General features: G+C 40.7%; 2 protein-coding genes across 2 annotated transcripts; one reads left to right on the plus strand and one right to left on the minus strand.

The window, feature by feature from the left end:
- Window positions 1-108: 108 nt before the first annotated feature.
- LOC146371464 (sterile alpha motif domain-containing protein 15-like) lies at window positions 109-6314 on the minus strand. The gene is made up of 2 exons (XM_084953328.1): window positions 6209-6314; window positions 109-915 (listed from the first exon to the last, which is right to left on the minus strand). Exons 1-2 carry the CDS (start codon window positions 6293-6295, stop codon window positions 742-744), a joined length of 261 nt encoding a protein of 86 aa, XP_084809454.1. The 5' UTR covers window positions 6296-6314; the 3' UTR covers window positions 109-741.
- Window positions 6315-6677: 363 nt separating this feature from the next.
- On the plus strand, window positions 6678-15527 carry LOC146371465 (methylmalonate-semialdehyde/malonate-semialdehyde dehydrogenase [acylating], mitochondrial-like). Its single transcript, XM_084954411.1, has 12 exons — window positions 6678-6893; window positions 7197-7241; window positions 9196-9270; window positions 9706-9867; window positions 9954-10032; window positions 10879-11181; window positions 11460-11581; window positions 12301-12490; window positions 12591-12772; window positions 13354-13533; window positions 14413-14511; window positions 14648-15527. Exons 1-12 carry the CDS (start codon window positions 6858-6860, stop codon window positions 14750-14752), a joined length of 1578 nt encoding a protein of 525 aa, XP_084810537.1. The 5' UTR covers window positions 6678-6857; the 3' UTR covers window positions 14753-15527.
- Window positions 15528-15556: the final 29 nt, after the last annotated feature.

Below are 15556 nucleotides of genomic sequence, written 5' to 3' on the forward strand. Positions count from 1 at the left end.
ACAATGCTGCATGTATTACATAGATTATTGGCAAGAAAGTGTTGAGTTGGCTGAAAGAGAAAGGCCCGGCTCCCCTGTGGGTCTGCTTGGCGCTGGACCCATCCCTATCTGATGCAATGATCCTATGGCCTTTTGTGCAAGTTGGCAAAGTAGCCTATATGTGCACAAGTGTATTCAAGTGCAGCAGCACTGTAGTTTTCTTGGACTTGCTGGGTTTTTTGTTTTTTTTTTTGCTCCTGTAAGAACAATAACCTATACCACCCCAGGGCCTTACAGCACTTTGAAATAGGTGTTTGTTGTCATCCAAAAGAATTACCCTGAGGATCTCTACTCTAGATCAATAACTCCATCCAGTTACAACACACCCACTTGAGATCAATATGAATAGCCTAAGTGGTTTAAGCATTCACTGTTATCCAGAACTGGAAGGGCATGAGCTTTTTGGACCACGTGTGTGTTTGTGCACGAACTGTACATGTATGAAAACATGTCACACTATGACTTTATTGTCTCAAGAGATTTGCAGAATCAATGCATCCTTGTGAGCATGATTTTTTTTTTTTAAACCAGCCACATCAAGAACATGTTAGCATTTTGCTGGTGGGAAGTGTTAATGTCAAGCTTGCATCATGAGCTCACAGTTGGTGATATGAAATGACACTGACATGTCTTAGGCTTTTTGTGATGCGTTCCTTTACTGTTGTGATTCAGACTTTCCTTCTTTGCTTTTCTTTCTTTCTTTCACCAGTGCACGTCCCTCAGGAACCGCTGGTATGTGAGGCTGTCCGCCCGCTCGCCGGTCCGGCTCTTTTTCTCCAAAAACAGGCCCACGGTGTCCCATGGAGGGTCAGCGATGCTGCGACTCCACAGGGTCTCTGTGATCCCCAGCAGCTCACGCACGCATGCAGAGATGACCTGCGGGGTACACAGCGGGATTTAAGAAAGCACGCTTAATGTTTACATTATCTAACCTTATTTAATAAAGTCGTCCCACTGAGAGGGAGAGGAGAATCTTGTATAACAGGGAGAAAGGTTACAGGGTTACACTCATAAAAACTGATGTATCAAATGACTTACAGGTTAAACCAAAAAATAATTATGACTTAACAGCGTGTACACGCTTCTTTGCTTCCTGGGAGTTTAGCAGAGTTGAATGGCACATTTAGCCAATTTAGTTATGACCCCAGAAATACAGATTAGAAAAAACAGTCACTGTAACTGTAAACAGCATATATTGGATAGAGCTGATCTGAGTGTGTTTTCTGGCAGTGATGTTTACAGCACACGCTTTAATTGGATGTCGTGCTGCTCTGAGAAAAAAAAAGAAAGAAAGCCAAACATGTGCTGTTATTTTGTGGTGCTTCCAGTCAACTTGTAGTAGTGCATACTGCAGAGACTTCTAACACAACTGAAGGTGGTTATAACAGTTATTTGTAACACTGTTTTCTGGCTTTTTATGTGTTATATCGTCAAAGAAAGATATAACGCCTTTATAACCTCCCACCACATCTTAAGGGGGATCAATTACACCTTTACCCATGTTTTGACCTTTATAAAGGGGATAATATATGTATGAGTAATCCCTATGAACCTAGAGTGCTCTAGACTTTTTCTGCTCTTGGCTCTGTACAATGGCAGTGGGACAGGATGTTCTCAGTATGGCCATCCGAGGCCTTAGATGATAGGAAAGATGGATGCAGTCACTGTGATGTCAACTAGAACATTTTCACCCTCATCATGTTGGTGTTTTGAAGCCAGCCGTGACTGGAGAGGGATTTGTTTGACTGAGAAACCAACTTATCACTGACAATTTGTCAGGCAACTTCCTCGAAAATCCTCCTTTCTTACTTTTACACAGAATCTTTTTTACAAACTGGATGTCATGGTTTATTCAAAATGATCTGAAACAAGGGACTGAGTCCTAAAACTCATCAGGAAAGAACTGCTACATTCTATTTTCCTATAGACTTCTATACAACTAAAACCTTTGTTGAAGCTGCCCCCTTTTACTGGTCATTTGCTGGTCATTAAAATATATAAAAATTAATTGCATGAAATAGTTCACTTTTTAGACACAGAAGCTGTCTCAATCTTTGATACTATCTACACTCAATCAATCAGCCAATTAAGTGGCAGCAATTTAATGCATTTTAGGCATATAGACATGGTAAAGATGACCTGCAGAAGTTCAAGCTGAGCGTGGTTGTTGGTGCCAGAAGGTGTTGGTCTAACTTTTTCAGAAACTGCTGATCTAATGGGTTTTTTCCTGGACAACCAGAGAATGGTTCAAAAAAGAGAAAATATGGATGAAAATGTTTTGCTGATATAAGAGGTCAGAGGAGAAGGGCCAGGCTACTATGAAGCTATGAAGGTAACAGTAATACCAAACTCATTACAATAGGGTGCAGAAGAGCATCTCTAAATGCACACCATGTTGAACCTTGAAGCAGACTGGTTACAGCAGCAGAAGACCACACCAGGTGCCACTCCTGTCAGCTAGGACCAGGAAACTGAGGCTACAATTCCCATGGGATTACCAGAATAGGACAACAGAAAACTGAAATTTAAGTCTTAGGCCAACAGATCTGGCTTCCGAGCTAGGCAGCCCTACCCACCAGCTGCTCATACCATTTGTTTACAAGTGCCAGCCATTCAGAGGAAAGATGACTGTTTCAGAGAGAGGGTGACCTTAAAGACTGTACTAATACGTAGTATAAGATAAATACGAATTTGCGTAATCCGCGAATGCTTTCGAAGAATCTAACAATAAAATTATGGAGCGTTAACTTAGCATGACAGATCCCCTTTAAGTGATGTGTCACCAACCCTTTGTGTTTTTAAATGCATAACCTGACTCTATTAAGCCATATATCAAATTTTCATATATAAATAGGGCAAGGTGATAAAAATGGTGTTGCTTATTTAGCATCTCATATTTACGGTGGCCCCTAGAGACAAAGCACGTACAAACTCCAAAACACTTGCAAACTCCAAAACACATGCAAACTCCAAAACACTTGCAAACTCCAAAACACAACGGAAGTGCTCCAGGACGCTAGGGGCTGTGTTGAGCTTTTGTTACCTAGTAACTACACAAGCCAGGAAGTACCAATGAACGGATTTGGGCTGTATCCCAATTCAGGGTCTGCAGCCTTAAAGGTCGCATTTTAAGGCCGATTACGTCACAGCGACACGACGAAGGCTGTCCCGATTCAAAGGCTGCTCGAAATGCGGCCCTCAAATGCGTCCTTAATTTCCCTGAATTTTAAGGATGGGTCGGTGTAGCCTTCATGGCCCAACATATCGCAGATTTCATAGCGCAGCAGTGGTGTGGATAATTTTGCTGAAAAAAACGGCGGAAGCGGAGCCGCCGAAGAGTAAACTTTCTGAAGTAAGTACTGAATATTATGTCACTTATTTATGCGCAAATGTTTTTATAATGAAGAACATTAAAACATTACTGTTGGCCACATGTCGGGAAATTTATGTGACATTAGCGATGTTTGTACTAACTTGGTTTTAAAGCCTTTACTTCAAAATATACGCCGTTCAATAGTTGACTTTAATCTTACAGAGAATGTGATGATTTTATGGATAATTAAAGTCAGTCATATATCCACAAACACAACAAGCTGAAACTCAGTGATGCTGCTCGGTTTGCAGTCCTGAATATCACGGCACAAGCAGGATTCACTGCACTGTTAATGTTAGCTATGTTATATTGCTGCCTCTGTTCGGTGGTGTCGAGCCAAACGGACTTTAACGTGTGTTTGAACGAGCTGACGGTTCACTCGTTAAGCTGAAAGAAAGATGCTTTAATCACAGGAGTCACACATGTGTCCACTGTACCATCTGGGAACTCTTCTTGTTTCGTAATAACACAATCCTCCTTCTTTTGTGCTGTTTTGTAGCAGTGTGTACACCTGAGACTGTCACCTGTCTGTCTGTCCTGCACTCTCTCTCTTTTTCTTTCTCTCTGATTGTGGAATAAAAGTATGAACATTCATTTATAAGTTACACTTGTGTTTGAATCCTGCAGCTTATCACACATTTGATTTCCACGTGTGACAACTGCAAGTGTCCAGAGTGAGGACAGACTGAGGGACCCACTGCTGCACATCATCTGTGAGGCTTTGCACCCCTGATGATCCACCAGGACAAACTCAGCAGTGTGTGAGGAAGAGGAGGAGGAAGAGCCAGCAGCAGCTGACAGATGGAGAGAATAGACAGACTGTTCCCTGTTTGTGAAGGACTGCTAGGAAAGTTTAACATAACTAACTGTCTGTCCTGAATCAGTCTTATTAGGTAATGTTCAAATAATTTTATCCTCCCAGTGTTTTCAGTGTGGGAGAAAGTACTCAAGGCCTTCAAGTTACACACTATGAAAGGCAGCAACAAGTTTAATATTCAGAAACCTAAAGTATGTATCAGCAGCAGAATGGACCTAAAAATAAATGTTTGTTTCAGTTCTATGAAGCTTTGAGTATTTTGGATTAGTAGCACTGCTGTGTTTGTTGCATCATATTGCTGTAATTGTTTATATGCTTTATATATTCTGAGGTAAGTTGATCTATAGTGTTACATCATATTCTATAAGGATGTTATGTGTTTGTTTACTTTCTGCCCAGTTTGACCCATTTAGCAGAAGTCAGCCTGTTTAAGGCTCTGATATCTTTTCTGTATGACTTAAAGCAGTTATGACATGGTCTGATTTTCTCACCCAATAAAGGAACATTCAATATATCAGCCTACTCTTCATTTTATCAGAAACAGTTATCACAGCTTGTACATTTTCTTTTTATAGATATATGTAAGCAATGAGCCAAATTTAGTAATGCCAACATACTGAAGGAACAACATTTGTCTCTTATATATGATACACCTATATATGCACTGTCAAAGATACTTGTCTTTGAGTGAAGATTTAAGGTGATGAGACATTTTTTTTTATTTATTTATTTAGGACAGTGCATGTTAATGAACATAAATGTAAAAAAAAATAAATTACATGAATGTAAACATGCCAGATTATAGCCAAAGGCTAATTTCCATCTGTTGTCCTTAAACATAAAAAAATAGACATAATAATTCATAAAAATTCATCATTCATTCATAATAAAAACTCCATCACCAAACTTACACATACACACCATTCTGTTCCCAAATAAAACATTAAAACTATACAACTCATACATGATCACACACTTGATTTGTCCATAACCAGTTTTTAACCTTTGCCTTAAACAAATTGAGTGTAGAGCATTCTCTAATGGGTTGAGGAAGACTGTTCCTCAACATATAAATAACTGCAACTTGAATCTGTACTGAGGCTCAGTATTTGACACAGAATTCATGTTCACTGCTGTAATAGCTAATAATGATTAATATAATAACTATAATATTGGCCATATTATATTTACATTACCAAAGTGATATGACTTTAGTCTCATGAACAACATTAGCTAATTGTTATTTACTAACTAATCTTAAATGACTGTTCAGTACAGAAATGAAGCCCAAAAATCATGTTTTACTGTCCTGTGGTCTCAGCCTCAGATACTTATCAAATCACACAAAGCTCTTGTAGAAACAAACAAACAAATGAACAAAATATGTTCTCCTTCATTTCTGTCAAACAAAGTTGTATGACACGTTTCCAGTGGTGAGTATCATGGTTGCTAGGCAACCTGGGAAGCGCGACGGAGACTAGACCGTCCCATACAGACAAACTTGCAGTTTATTTTGCAAATCGAGCTCAACACTGCCCCTAGCGTCCTGGAGCACTTCCGTTGTGTTTTGGGGTTTGCATGTGTTTTGGAGTTTGCAAGTGTTTTGGAGTTTGCATGTGTTTTGGAGTTTGTACGTGTTTTGGAGTTTGCAAGTGTTTTGGAGTTTGCAAGTGTTTTGGAGTTTGCATGTGTTTTGGAGTTTGCAAGTGTTTTGGAGTTTGCAAGTGTTTTGGAGTTTGCATGTGTTTTGGAGTTTGCACGTGTTTTGGTGTTTGCACGTGTTTTGGAATTTGCATGTGTTTTGGAGTTTGTACGTGCTTTGTCTCTAGGGGCCACCGTAGTCCGTGAAACATGCCTGCGACAGAAAGACGTAATAAAGTGAGAAGTTTAAGAAGTGAACTGATTCAATGGAGGCTAACTAGCTTCTTTTTTTCACTTTGTCAATGTTGTCACTTAAGGTCAGGTCAGGTTTAACTTACTTTATATTGCGGAAATCCTAAAGACTCAATCCATCTCGCAACATCATGACAATCCCACTGTAGGAACTCCATGTTGCCTCTAAGCATGTTGCCATGGAAACTGTTACCTGGCACTAGGCGTTAATAAGCGTTTACTTCGAAACGTTTTTATAAAATCACTTTTATTTTTATTTTGTCCTAAGAAAGTACCGGGCCTTGTATTTACGGCAAGGGACATCTTTAACACAAAAGTTTGAAAACAGTTTTTTCCATATCCTTTTTTTTTTCCAGGATCAATCAAGTGTCACCGACGACTCAACTGCTATGGCTTTGTTTTCCTTGCCACAGCCAATCAGTGTCTCGTCATTTAGGGCGGCTGGTATACTGCGCAGAACGATTGGCTTTTAAGTTAAGTATATCCCGCCCACACTGAAAGGAATCAACGAATGGTTGCGCGCGCAGTTTTCGTTGATCCACACATTATCCGCATTGGTTCTCCTCGTTCACATCCACACCAGGGAAAGGTTGTAGATCGGCGAAAAGCGCAGCTTCGTATTCACCGCTCTGCCCTCTGGAAAGCTTCTCAAGCTCAAGTTCTCTTTGCACTCCAACGTCTCCTGGGTCGGTTGAAGGGCTTCGGAGCAGGAAAAAAGGCACTGCACTCTCCACAATGGCGGCAATTCTCCGATCCCTTTTAAATAAGAAGGTAGAGTAAAATAATGAACGTGCAATATACAACTGTTTGTTTGGTTCAGTGTTTATGCACCAAACTCGGCTAACAACCTGCGCTGTTAGCTAGCAAAGTCACACGTTGTACACAGTCCATTCCTCCTTTTTGCAAGTACATGACAATATATTAAGTGATTGGTTAGCTAACAACAGGCTTTATTTACATCACGTGGACAGATATGGTACGTCACTGGATCATTCAGACGTGCCTCTTGTGAGACCTTGCACAGACAGTGATTTAAAAGCTCTAAATAATGGTCTGATATGTCATTTCTCACAGGCCCCCCTCCAGCTGGGTCGTATGTGCTACTCATCCTCCTCAGTGGTAAGAGCCATCACTCAGGACCTTTTATAGCTTAGCAGTGGTTCCGTGTTCCGTCTCTTCTGATTGTCAGAAGAGTATGCTTGTTTACTTTTGTCAGATTGTGTTACAGCATGACATTTGTTTATAACATAGTAATATTTGCCTTATTGGAAAAACATATGTGTGTGTGTGTATTTCGGTGAAGTTTTTCTGATTGAATTAGCATAATTTCTAAATGATTTTATTTATCACTTCGAAGTGAGTCTTGGCTAAGAAAGCACAGGATGTCAGACTAAATTCCGAAGCCTTCCACCAAAACCTCAAAAGAGGCAATTCCTTTGCTCATTACAACATTCATTTCTTTGATTATGTTTATTATGCATGTTTTCAATATTTTTTTGGCTAGTGTTTGAAATCTCAGTCAAAAGTATATCCATCACATCCAGTCAGAGACATCAATTTTTACAGTTGTTTGCACTGCAGCTTTGAATATTAGCTTTTAAGACATCAATGTCAAATGGCCCGTTAAAGGATGCCGTCCACCCCATAGATGAAAATGCAAAGTGGGAAAACTGCAGAAAGGGAAGTTATAATTTTTTTTTAAATTTAATTACTTTTAAATATATTTTGCAGCAAGGAGCATTGTGTTGCAAGTCATCATTAACAATATATCACTTCAGGAGAGTGGTTGGCTCGATGTACACGGAGGTCAATATTTGATCACCTTTATTCTTTAACACAGCCTGAACTCTCTTAGGCAGCTTTCTTGTAATTTCTTTAAGTAGTCTTCAGGAATACTTCTCTAGGCTTCTTGAACGACATCAAAGCTCTTCTTTGGATGTTGGCTACCTTTTATTCTGTTCTCTGTCAAGACAATCCCACACTGCTTCAATAATGCTGAGGCCGGGCTCTGGGGAAGCCAGTCCATGACTGATGGTGTTCCATTGTGTGTAGCTGTGTGTTTGCGGGCTTTTTCTTCCTAACCTTTCCAACTTTTACTACATTGGCAGTGTATATGGGATCATTGTCATGCTGAAAAATGAAGCTTTTGCCAATCCAAAGCTTTCCAGTGTTGAATAGTGGAACAAACCCTGATGGTACTTTTCCTGTTTCTTAAGGACATGACTTTCAGATACTGTTCATCTACTGCTGTAGATAATGTTTAGGCCTGCCACTTATTCTTTTGTCTTTCAGTTGTTGAGTTTCCTCTAATTTTTTCAAGGGAACAGTGCACAACATGCCAAGATATGAGACGTTTTGGGCTAATGGCTCTTTAAGAATCACCTTGTGCAAAAATACTATTTGATGCCAGTTTTTAGCATTTTTTTCATTGACTCAACTACAGAAGTGGGAACAAATTATGTGTTTTTGTAACAGGCTACGAGTAACATTCTTCTGGAAGGACTGGACTGTAGCCAGTGTATAAAGAAAAACTTTGTAAGAGTTTCAAAAAGCCTGGAGAACTATTTCTCAAGACTATTCTAAAAAAATCCAATAAAATGAATAAATAAATAAATATGTCTCTTCGGTAGCAAAATATAAAGAAAAGTGGCTCAGGACTCTTGCACATTTTATATATGTTAAAGTTTAATAGATTCCCGGTTATTTTTTCTTTTTTTTTGCTCAAACTGAAGCTGTCTATTTTTCTGTCAGTCGACTGCTGCAGTGCTAATGGATATAGACCTTGACTTTTCCAGTGCATACGCACTGTATACTAAAAATCTATCTTGAGTTAGGAGGAGGAATGGGATTGGAACACGGGTAATGTAGCATGGAAGATGTACAGCTTTGCTTGGAAATGTCTGAGGCAAACTTAAATTAAACAATTCAAAATGAACCCGTAACACAGCTGAGTGCATGCAAAGTGAAGTAGAGCAAAATGCCTTGGAAAATAACTGCATATTTTGTGGTGATGAATGGATGCGATGGCGACTGATGCATCCAGACTGAATCATATGCTTCTTTGATCTTCTAGCCCACCACCAAGCTGTTCATCGATGGCAAGTTTGTCGAGTCCAACACGTCTGAGTGGCTTGACATCCACAACCCTGTAAGTATTCATAGATGAACTGTGCCCAACCTGCACAGAGGCTGGAGTAATGCGATCTGGCTGCAAGTATACAGTGTAAAATTTGTTGTAGTAACTTGTGAATATTGGATGGAATAAATAAGTCCCGATTTGTCAAATTTTAATTGCCTAATATGTAAAACGACAGAAATCTGAGCCCAGTCTACACAACCCGTCATGTTTTATATCCTCCAAGAGACGAGCCTAGTGCATAGCTTGTCAGATACTAGCCTCTTGCAAAACAGTGATGAGCGATTGTAGCATGAAAAGATATTCATCTACTTCCACCGCATAAGGATAAAAAATAAATGTTTTTTGTTATTAATATTAATGAAATGATGCACATGCAAATAATGACTTCCCCTGCTCTCGGTTTACTTGTCTGATTGTCTTTATGGACCGTGTCCTGTTCTGCAGGCCACTAATGAAGTGGTGGGACGTGTTCCTAAAGCTACACAGGACGAGATGCTGGCAGCTGTGGACTCCTGCTCCAGAGCCTTTCGCTCCTGGTCCGAGACCTCCATCCTCAGCCGGCAGCAGATCTTCCTGCGCTACCAACAGCTCATCAAGGACAACATTGTAGGGAGATGGGTCACATATATGTCAAAATAATTTATTGATTTTGTTGAAATAAGTCTCTCCAAATTCTTCTTCTAACATTTCAGAAAGAGCTGGCTAAGATCATCACTTTGGAACAGGGCAAAACTCTGGCTGATGCAGAGGGAGACGTATTTAGAGGACTGCGTAAGTAACGCATTGACTCGACTTTTAGTCTTCCTTTTAGTCTTTGGCGTCCTGATTAGATTAGTCCTGCTGTAGATATAGATAAGATCAAATTCCTCAAGTGAAGCAGTTCATACAACAGTCAACACTCTATGCAAAAAGGGACATTGAGCTTTAATTTAAAAGTGGACAGTAGTAATAGTTGGGCCATATTAGAGACTTTAACCGCTTTTAATAAGGCTTTAGTTCCAAGAAGAAAAAGGCTGCAATGCTTTTGCAGCAGTACAATAATAACTCCTGATGTTAAAGTGTGTTCCTGTCTTCTGTAAAACACTTTTCACACTATGCTTTTAGTTGCACTCTATTTAAAGATAATTATGCAGCTTCCCTTGCTGAGGTGCACTCGTTCATTCTGGCAGCCTTGCATCAACAGGAATCATGTTTGGAAATTAAGGGCTGTGTGCGGTTGCAGACGAAGGAATTAGTTTTTGTTTATTACAACACGCAGCTGCCAAGTAATTTTTTTTCTTTCTTTCTTTTTTGTTGTTCTTGGTGTTGATCCCAGTTTCAGGGTGCCTAAATTATTCTGGCAGGCTAACTTTTCTATTATCAGCTGAAAGACAGGCTACATGTGCAGGTGCGCTGCAAGTACCGGGGCTAATGGTGCTTGAAATACTTACAAGTTTTATTACAGTTTTTTCATGGGAAATGGAGCTGGCAGGCTTTTTTTCTTTAATCTTAAGAGGCAAATGTGTAAATTTCAATAATGGACTCATCAGTTAACTGTGTATGTGTTATTTCAGATTGCTTATCTAGGCACTTTGTTATTGGCTGACTTCCTAAATCCTTTTCTTGCTCATTCCTCAGAGGTGGTTGAACACGCCTGCAGCATTACATCCCTCATGCTGGGGGAAACCTTACCCTCCATCACCAAGGACATGGACACCTACACCTACCGCCTGCCCATCGGAGTGTGTGCCGGCATCGCCCCTTTCAACTTCCCCGCCATGATTCCTCTGTGGATGTTCCCTATCGGAATGGTGTGCGGCAACACCTACCTGATGAAGCCCTCTGAGCGAGTCCCAGGCTGCACAATGCTTTTGGCCAAAATGCTCCAGGATGCCGGAGCACCAGATGGTACACTCAACATAATCCACGGACAGCATGCAGGTGAGTGCGTAATTCCCTGCTCATTGAGGAGCTCACAGTCTGTGTGTGTCATAAACAATAGAGAAAGGTCCAAGGATGAGTCAAACATTAATCATATACCCTTTTGGCAATATGTAGATAAGATATTTCCATAAACTGTGCAGCCTATATCTGTAAGTAATCTACAGGCATTGTTGAAGCAGGAGAATTTGAATCTCTGTATCAGTGCTCGTGTATTGTGCCCTGAGGGTGTGACACAGAAGAACAGAAAATATTGACTTTTTTCCTTGTTTGTGCAGCGGTAAACTTCGTCTGTGACCACCCGGCCATCAAAGCCATCAGTTTTGTGGGCTCCAACCAGGCTGGAGAGTACATCTACGAGCGGGGCTCAAAGAATGGCAAGAGAGTGCAGTCCAACATGGTATTCACAGACCGAATATGCTCTTCTTACACTGGCAGTGTTTAGATGGCACATGGTGACAGTAAATAATGGGGCAAGAATCAGCTGCTTCTCCAGTCAGGTCTTTGTCCTTGGTTGAAGTCCAACTCTTAATTGCTTTGGACAGCAGCTGGCAGCTGTAGTCCTTGTCCTGCTCTGAAGCTGGGTGACTTTGGTGTAACAAGATACAAACCAGCTTCTTGTGCTGGTTAGAGTGGCGCTTGAGTATGTAGAGCGACGCCTGTGAATCAAGTCCTTGACTGACACAACAGCAGCAAAATAAGAGCAAAAAGCACACCTAATAGTAAGTCTGTTGTGCCGTCTGGGAAGAAAAATTAACAATTATTTGCAAAAATAAAGAAATAGTCGGGTGGATTGCAGGTATGTTGGTCTTGAGCTGGGAAACATACCTGCCAGATCTCACCTATAGTAAGTCCGTGTCTGGGAAATACTGATGGAACTTAGTTTTATTTATTCATTTATTTTTTAGACTATTTTTTAAAAATTGTTATTACTAATATGAATGAAAATGGGTAGTGGTCTATTTCCTATTGCTGTTACCAAGACAGTGATTAAATCCTCTGCTGTCAGTCACTGGGATTTGTAGCATATGTGATTAGCGCTCTTATGTCTCTGTTTGATGTTCTGCACTCTGTTGGAGTGAAATCATACAGATTTTGTGTCCTACATATTGCATTTAGGGTGCCAAGAACCATGGTGTGGTGATGCCTGATGCCAACAAAGAGAACACCATCAACCAGCTAGTGGGCGCTGCTTTTGGAGCAGCTGGCCAGCGCTGCATGGCTCTCTCCACTGCTATTTTTGTTGGGGAGTCTCGTGAATGGCTCCCAGAGCTGGTGCAGCGCTCTAAATCGCTCCGCGTAAACTCAGGTAACTTGTTGTATAACCGTATCACCATGAAAAATAAATAAATTACGTCAGTTGGCATGCATACTGCCATTTTTCTTACACGTCAAAATGTGTGCTTTAGGTGATCAGCCTGGGGCAGATGTGGGTCCCTTGATCACCCCAGAAGCCAAAGCCAGGGTAGAGTCTCTGATCCAGAGTGGGGTTGATGAAGGTGCCAAGCTGCTGCTGGACGGGAGAAATGTTAAAGTCAAAGGATATGAAAATGGAAACTTTGTAGGACCTACCATCTTAGCTGGTGTTATGGTGAGCTGAGAACTTTTAATTTGGGTCAGATGCTATTAAAGTAATGTGAAACTAAACTGTCTAGAATGTTTTAATGTAATAACTTTTTTTTGTTTTTGGTAGGTGCTGTAATTATCTGAGGCAAAATTAAATGATCGCTTCAATCAGTTCAGTGTCTTTGATTAGGGTTGTTGGAAATGAAACAAAATCAGTCCTCATCTCCTTGAATGTGACCACAGATTTTGATTTTCCCCTCCTGCTGATCACATCTTTAGAACAGACCTCAGTGAAAATTCAGATTTTTGGCTTTAAAAGTAGATTTAAAAATGCTTTTATTCGTAAGCCTGAAAGTTTGAATCTTCAACAATCAGCCCTCTCAGCATGAGAGTCCCCCCCCGATCCGTTCTGGTTTCTGGTTATAAGTGTTGAGTGTCACACAAAGCTGACCTTAAAATAGAAAGTAGCTGTAAGTGCTGTGAAATGCATTTAAAGCAGTTTTTCACCTTTCTTCCCCGACACAAACCTGCTCGTGCTTTGTTCTGTTAAGAATTCCTTTGTAGAGTTTGAAGTCCTGATCGTTTTCCCTCTGCTGTTCTTTTCAGCCCAACATGAAATGTTACAAAGAAGAGATCTTTGGACCGGTCCTTGTTGTCCTGGAGGCCGACAGCCTGGACGAAGCCATTTCTTTAATCAACCGAAACCCTTACGGTAACGGCACGGCCATCTTTACCACCAATGGAGCCACAGCTCGCAAATACACACACGAGGTGGACGTCGGCCAGGTGGGAGACTTTAAAACATGAAGCTCTTTGTTTGCTGAAGATATAGTTTTCAAACAAGCGTGTTAACCGGTCACCTTTGTGGTATTTCAGGCCACGGTGAGTCACCTGTTTGAGCCTTGGATGAGTAAGCGGGTTTGCGTGGGAGGCGCTTTATTTCTGAAAAAGTAAAGCAGACATGTGAAGTGGGAATGTTTTTATTGGAGTGAAGTTGGTTTTACACTGCCAGCTGAAACTATGTCATATATAAGCGGTCCCCAACCCCCGGGCCTCGGACCGGTACCGGTCCGTGAGTCGTTTGGTACCGGGCCGCGAGAGTTGAGGCTCAGGTGTGAAATGTATGATTTTCAGGGTTTTTATCGGTTTTCAGCGTTATTTTGTTATCGTTTTTATCATTAACTCGGTTTTCCTGGGTCTTTTCACGTGTCTTATGAATAAATCTTCTTTTTTTCGGTACCGGTACTAGTTTTATTTTGTTGTATTTATCCGCGACACCTTAAAGGCCGGTCCGTGAAAATATTGTCGGGCATAAACCGGTCCGTGGCGCAAAAAAGGTTGGGGACCGCTGTCATATATTACCTGCCAATGCATTAAAACATGGACGAATCCCAAATGTGTGGATTAGTGCAGCAGGAGCCAAGTTGTAGTTCATTTTTGGACTGGCTGATAATTGAATGCTAGTCCAGTGGTGCTGATAGGCTCCTTAAATGTATATTCACGGGTCTGTTTTTATTGAAACTGTATGTTGATCTTGGATTTTAAACACCAGGCCTTACTCCCTTTGTAAGCTGGCCAAATTAAACAAATTATGCTCTGATCCTTGTTGTATTTCTAGCCTGCAGTAGATTTGTGTTTTCATAATCCACACATGCGTTTTTATAGATTGGTGTGAATGTGCCCATCCCCGTCCCGCTCCCCATGTTCTCCTTCACTGGCTCCAGAGGTTCATTCAGGGGAGATACCAACTTCTATGGCAAGCAGGTAAATAGCAGAAGTAGTTTATTATCCCCTCAGATCATTGCTGTTCCCTCCACTGAAGTATTGAAAGAGCACAATGCAGACACTTTGTCATGTGTTAGATAGCTCACTGACATATCTGTTATCACTTTACCACTAGGGCATCCAATTCTACACTCAGATCAAGACTATTACGTCGCAGTGGAAGGCCGAGGATGCCACTCTGACAAGCCCGGCTGTCACAATGCCAACCATGGGACGCTAAGCTAAACTGACAGTGCATCTAACCTTCAGAGACTTCTTACATGCCTTAAGAAGCCCAACGAGGGATTGGAAGTGGTTACGATATCTTTTGATTGGTCAAATGTTCATACTGAGGATAATTACTTAGTGACTGGGCAGCAAAGAAAACGAATGTCAGGATTTACAAAGTTAAAACAAATACCGGTCACAATTTACATCTTTAGAAGTGAAGATAAAAAAATGGACTTAATCAGTGATGCTGTGAATCTGTACATTGGTTTATTGTGTATTTTTTTGAACCCATTTTTCTCCTCACTTCCTGTACAGAGCAGTGGGATCATGACTTCATAGTGGCTAGTCCTTTTTCATGATCCGTTGAGTGCCATGAAAGCACAAAGATCAGCGATTCTGACGCTGAGTAGTTACAGCAAATGTCTTCCACTGTTATCCCCTGTGTGTTTCATTAGCTTCATCGGTTCAATATGTGAATAGACAAAAGCCTACATGAGAACATGGACACTGACATTTCCTCACTTCAGTGAAACTGACATAATGGTTGCAGCACTTGCTTTTTTACATGATCAGTGTACCCTGCTGTGTACTGTGCAATGTGGAGATTAGTGTGCGTGTCAAATTAAAGTTCACAGTTTTATACTGTACTGTCATAGTATTGGTCATGGGTTAAATATATTTCATATCAAATATATTCTTTATTAACCATTACGATGGCATTTATAGTATGAAACTGTTAGTGCTGCAGTTAGTGTGGCTACTTGAATAAAGCCACTATAACAGGACTCAGTTGTGGTGTGATTTCTGTTGAAAT

This window comes from Perissodus microlepis, chromosome 15 (genome assembly GCF_051167445.1).
Source record: "Perissodus microlepis isolate ML-2025 ecotype Zambia chromosome 15, ASM5116744v1, whole genome shotgun sequence".
NCBI lineage: Eukaryota > Metazoa > Chordata > Actinopteri > Cichliformes > Cichlidae > Perissodus > Perissodus microlepis.

Coding starts and splice junctions, on each gene's coding strand:
- LOC146371464 (XM_084953328.1), bottom strand. CDS start 6,295: ATGCTTAGAGGCAACATGGAGTTCCTACAGTGGGATTGTCATGATGTT. Junction 916..6,208: donor TAGGATTTCCGCAATATAAA/GTAAGTTAAACC, acceptor TGTACCCCGCAG/GTCATCTCTGCATGCGTGCG.
- LOC146371465 (XM_084954411.1), top strand. CDS start 6,858: ATGGCGGCAATTCTCCGATCCCTTTTAAATAAGAAG. Junction 7,242..9,195: donor GCTACTCATCCTCCTCAGTG/GTAAGAGCCATC, acceptor TTGATCTTCTAG/CCCACCACCAAGCTGTTCAT. Junction 14,512..14,647: donor CCAACTTCTATGGCAAGCAG/GTAAATAGCAGA, acceptor CTTTACCACTAG/GGCATCCAATTCTACACTCA.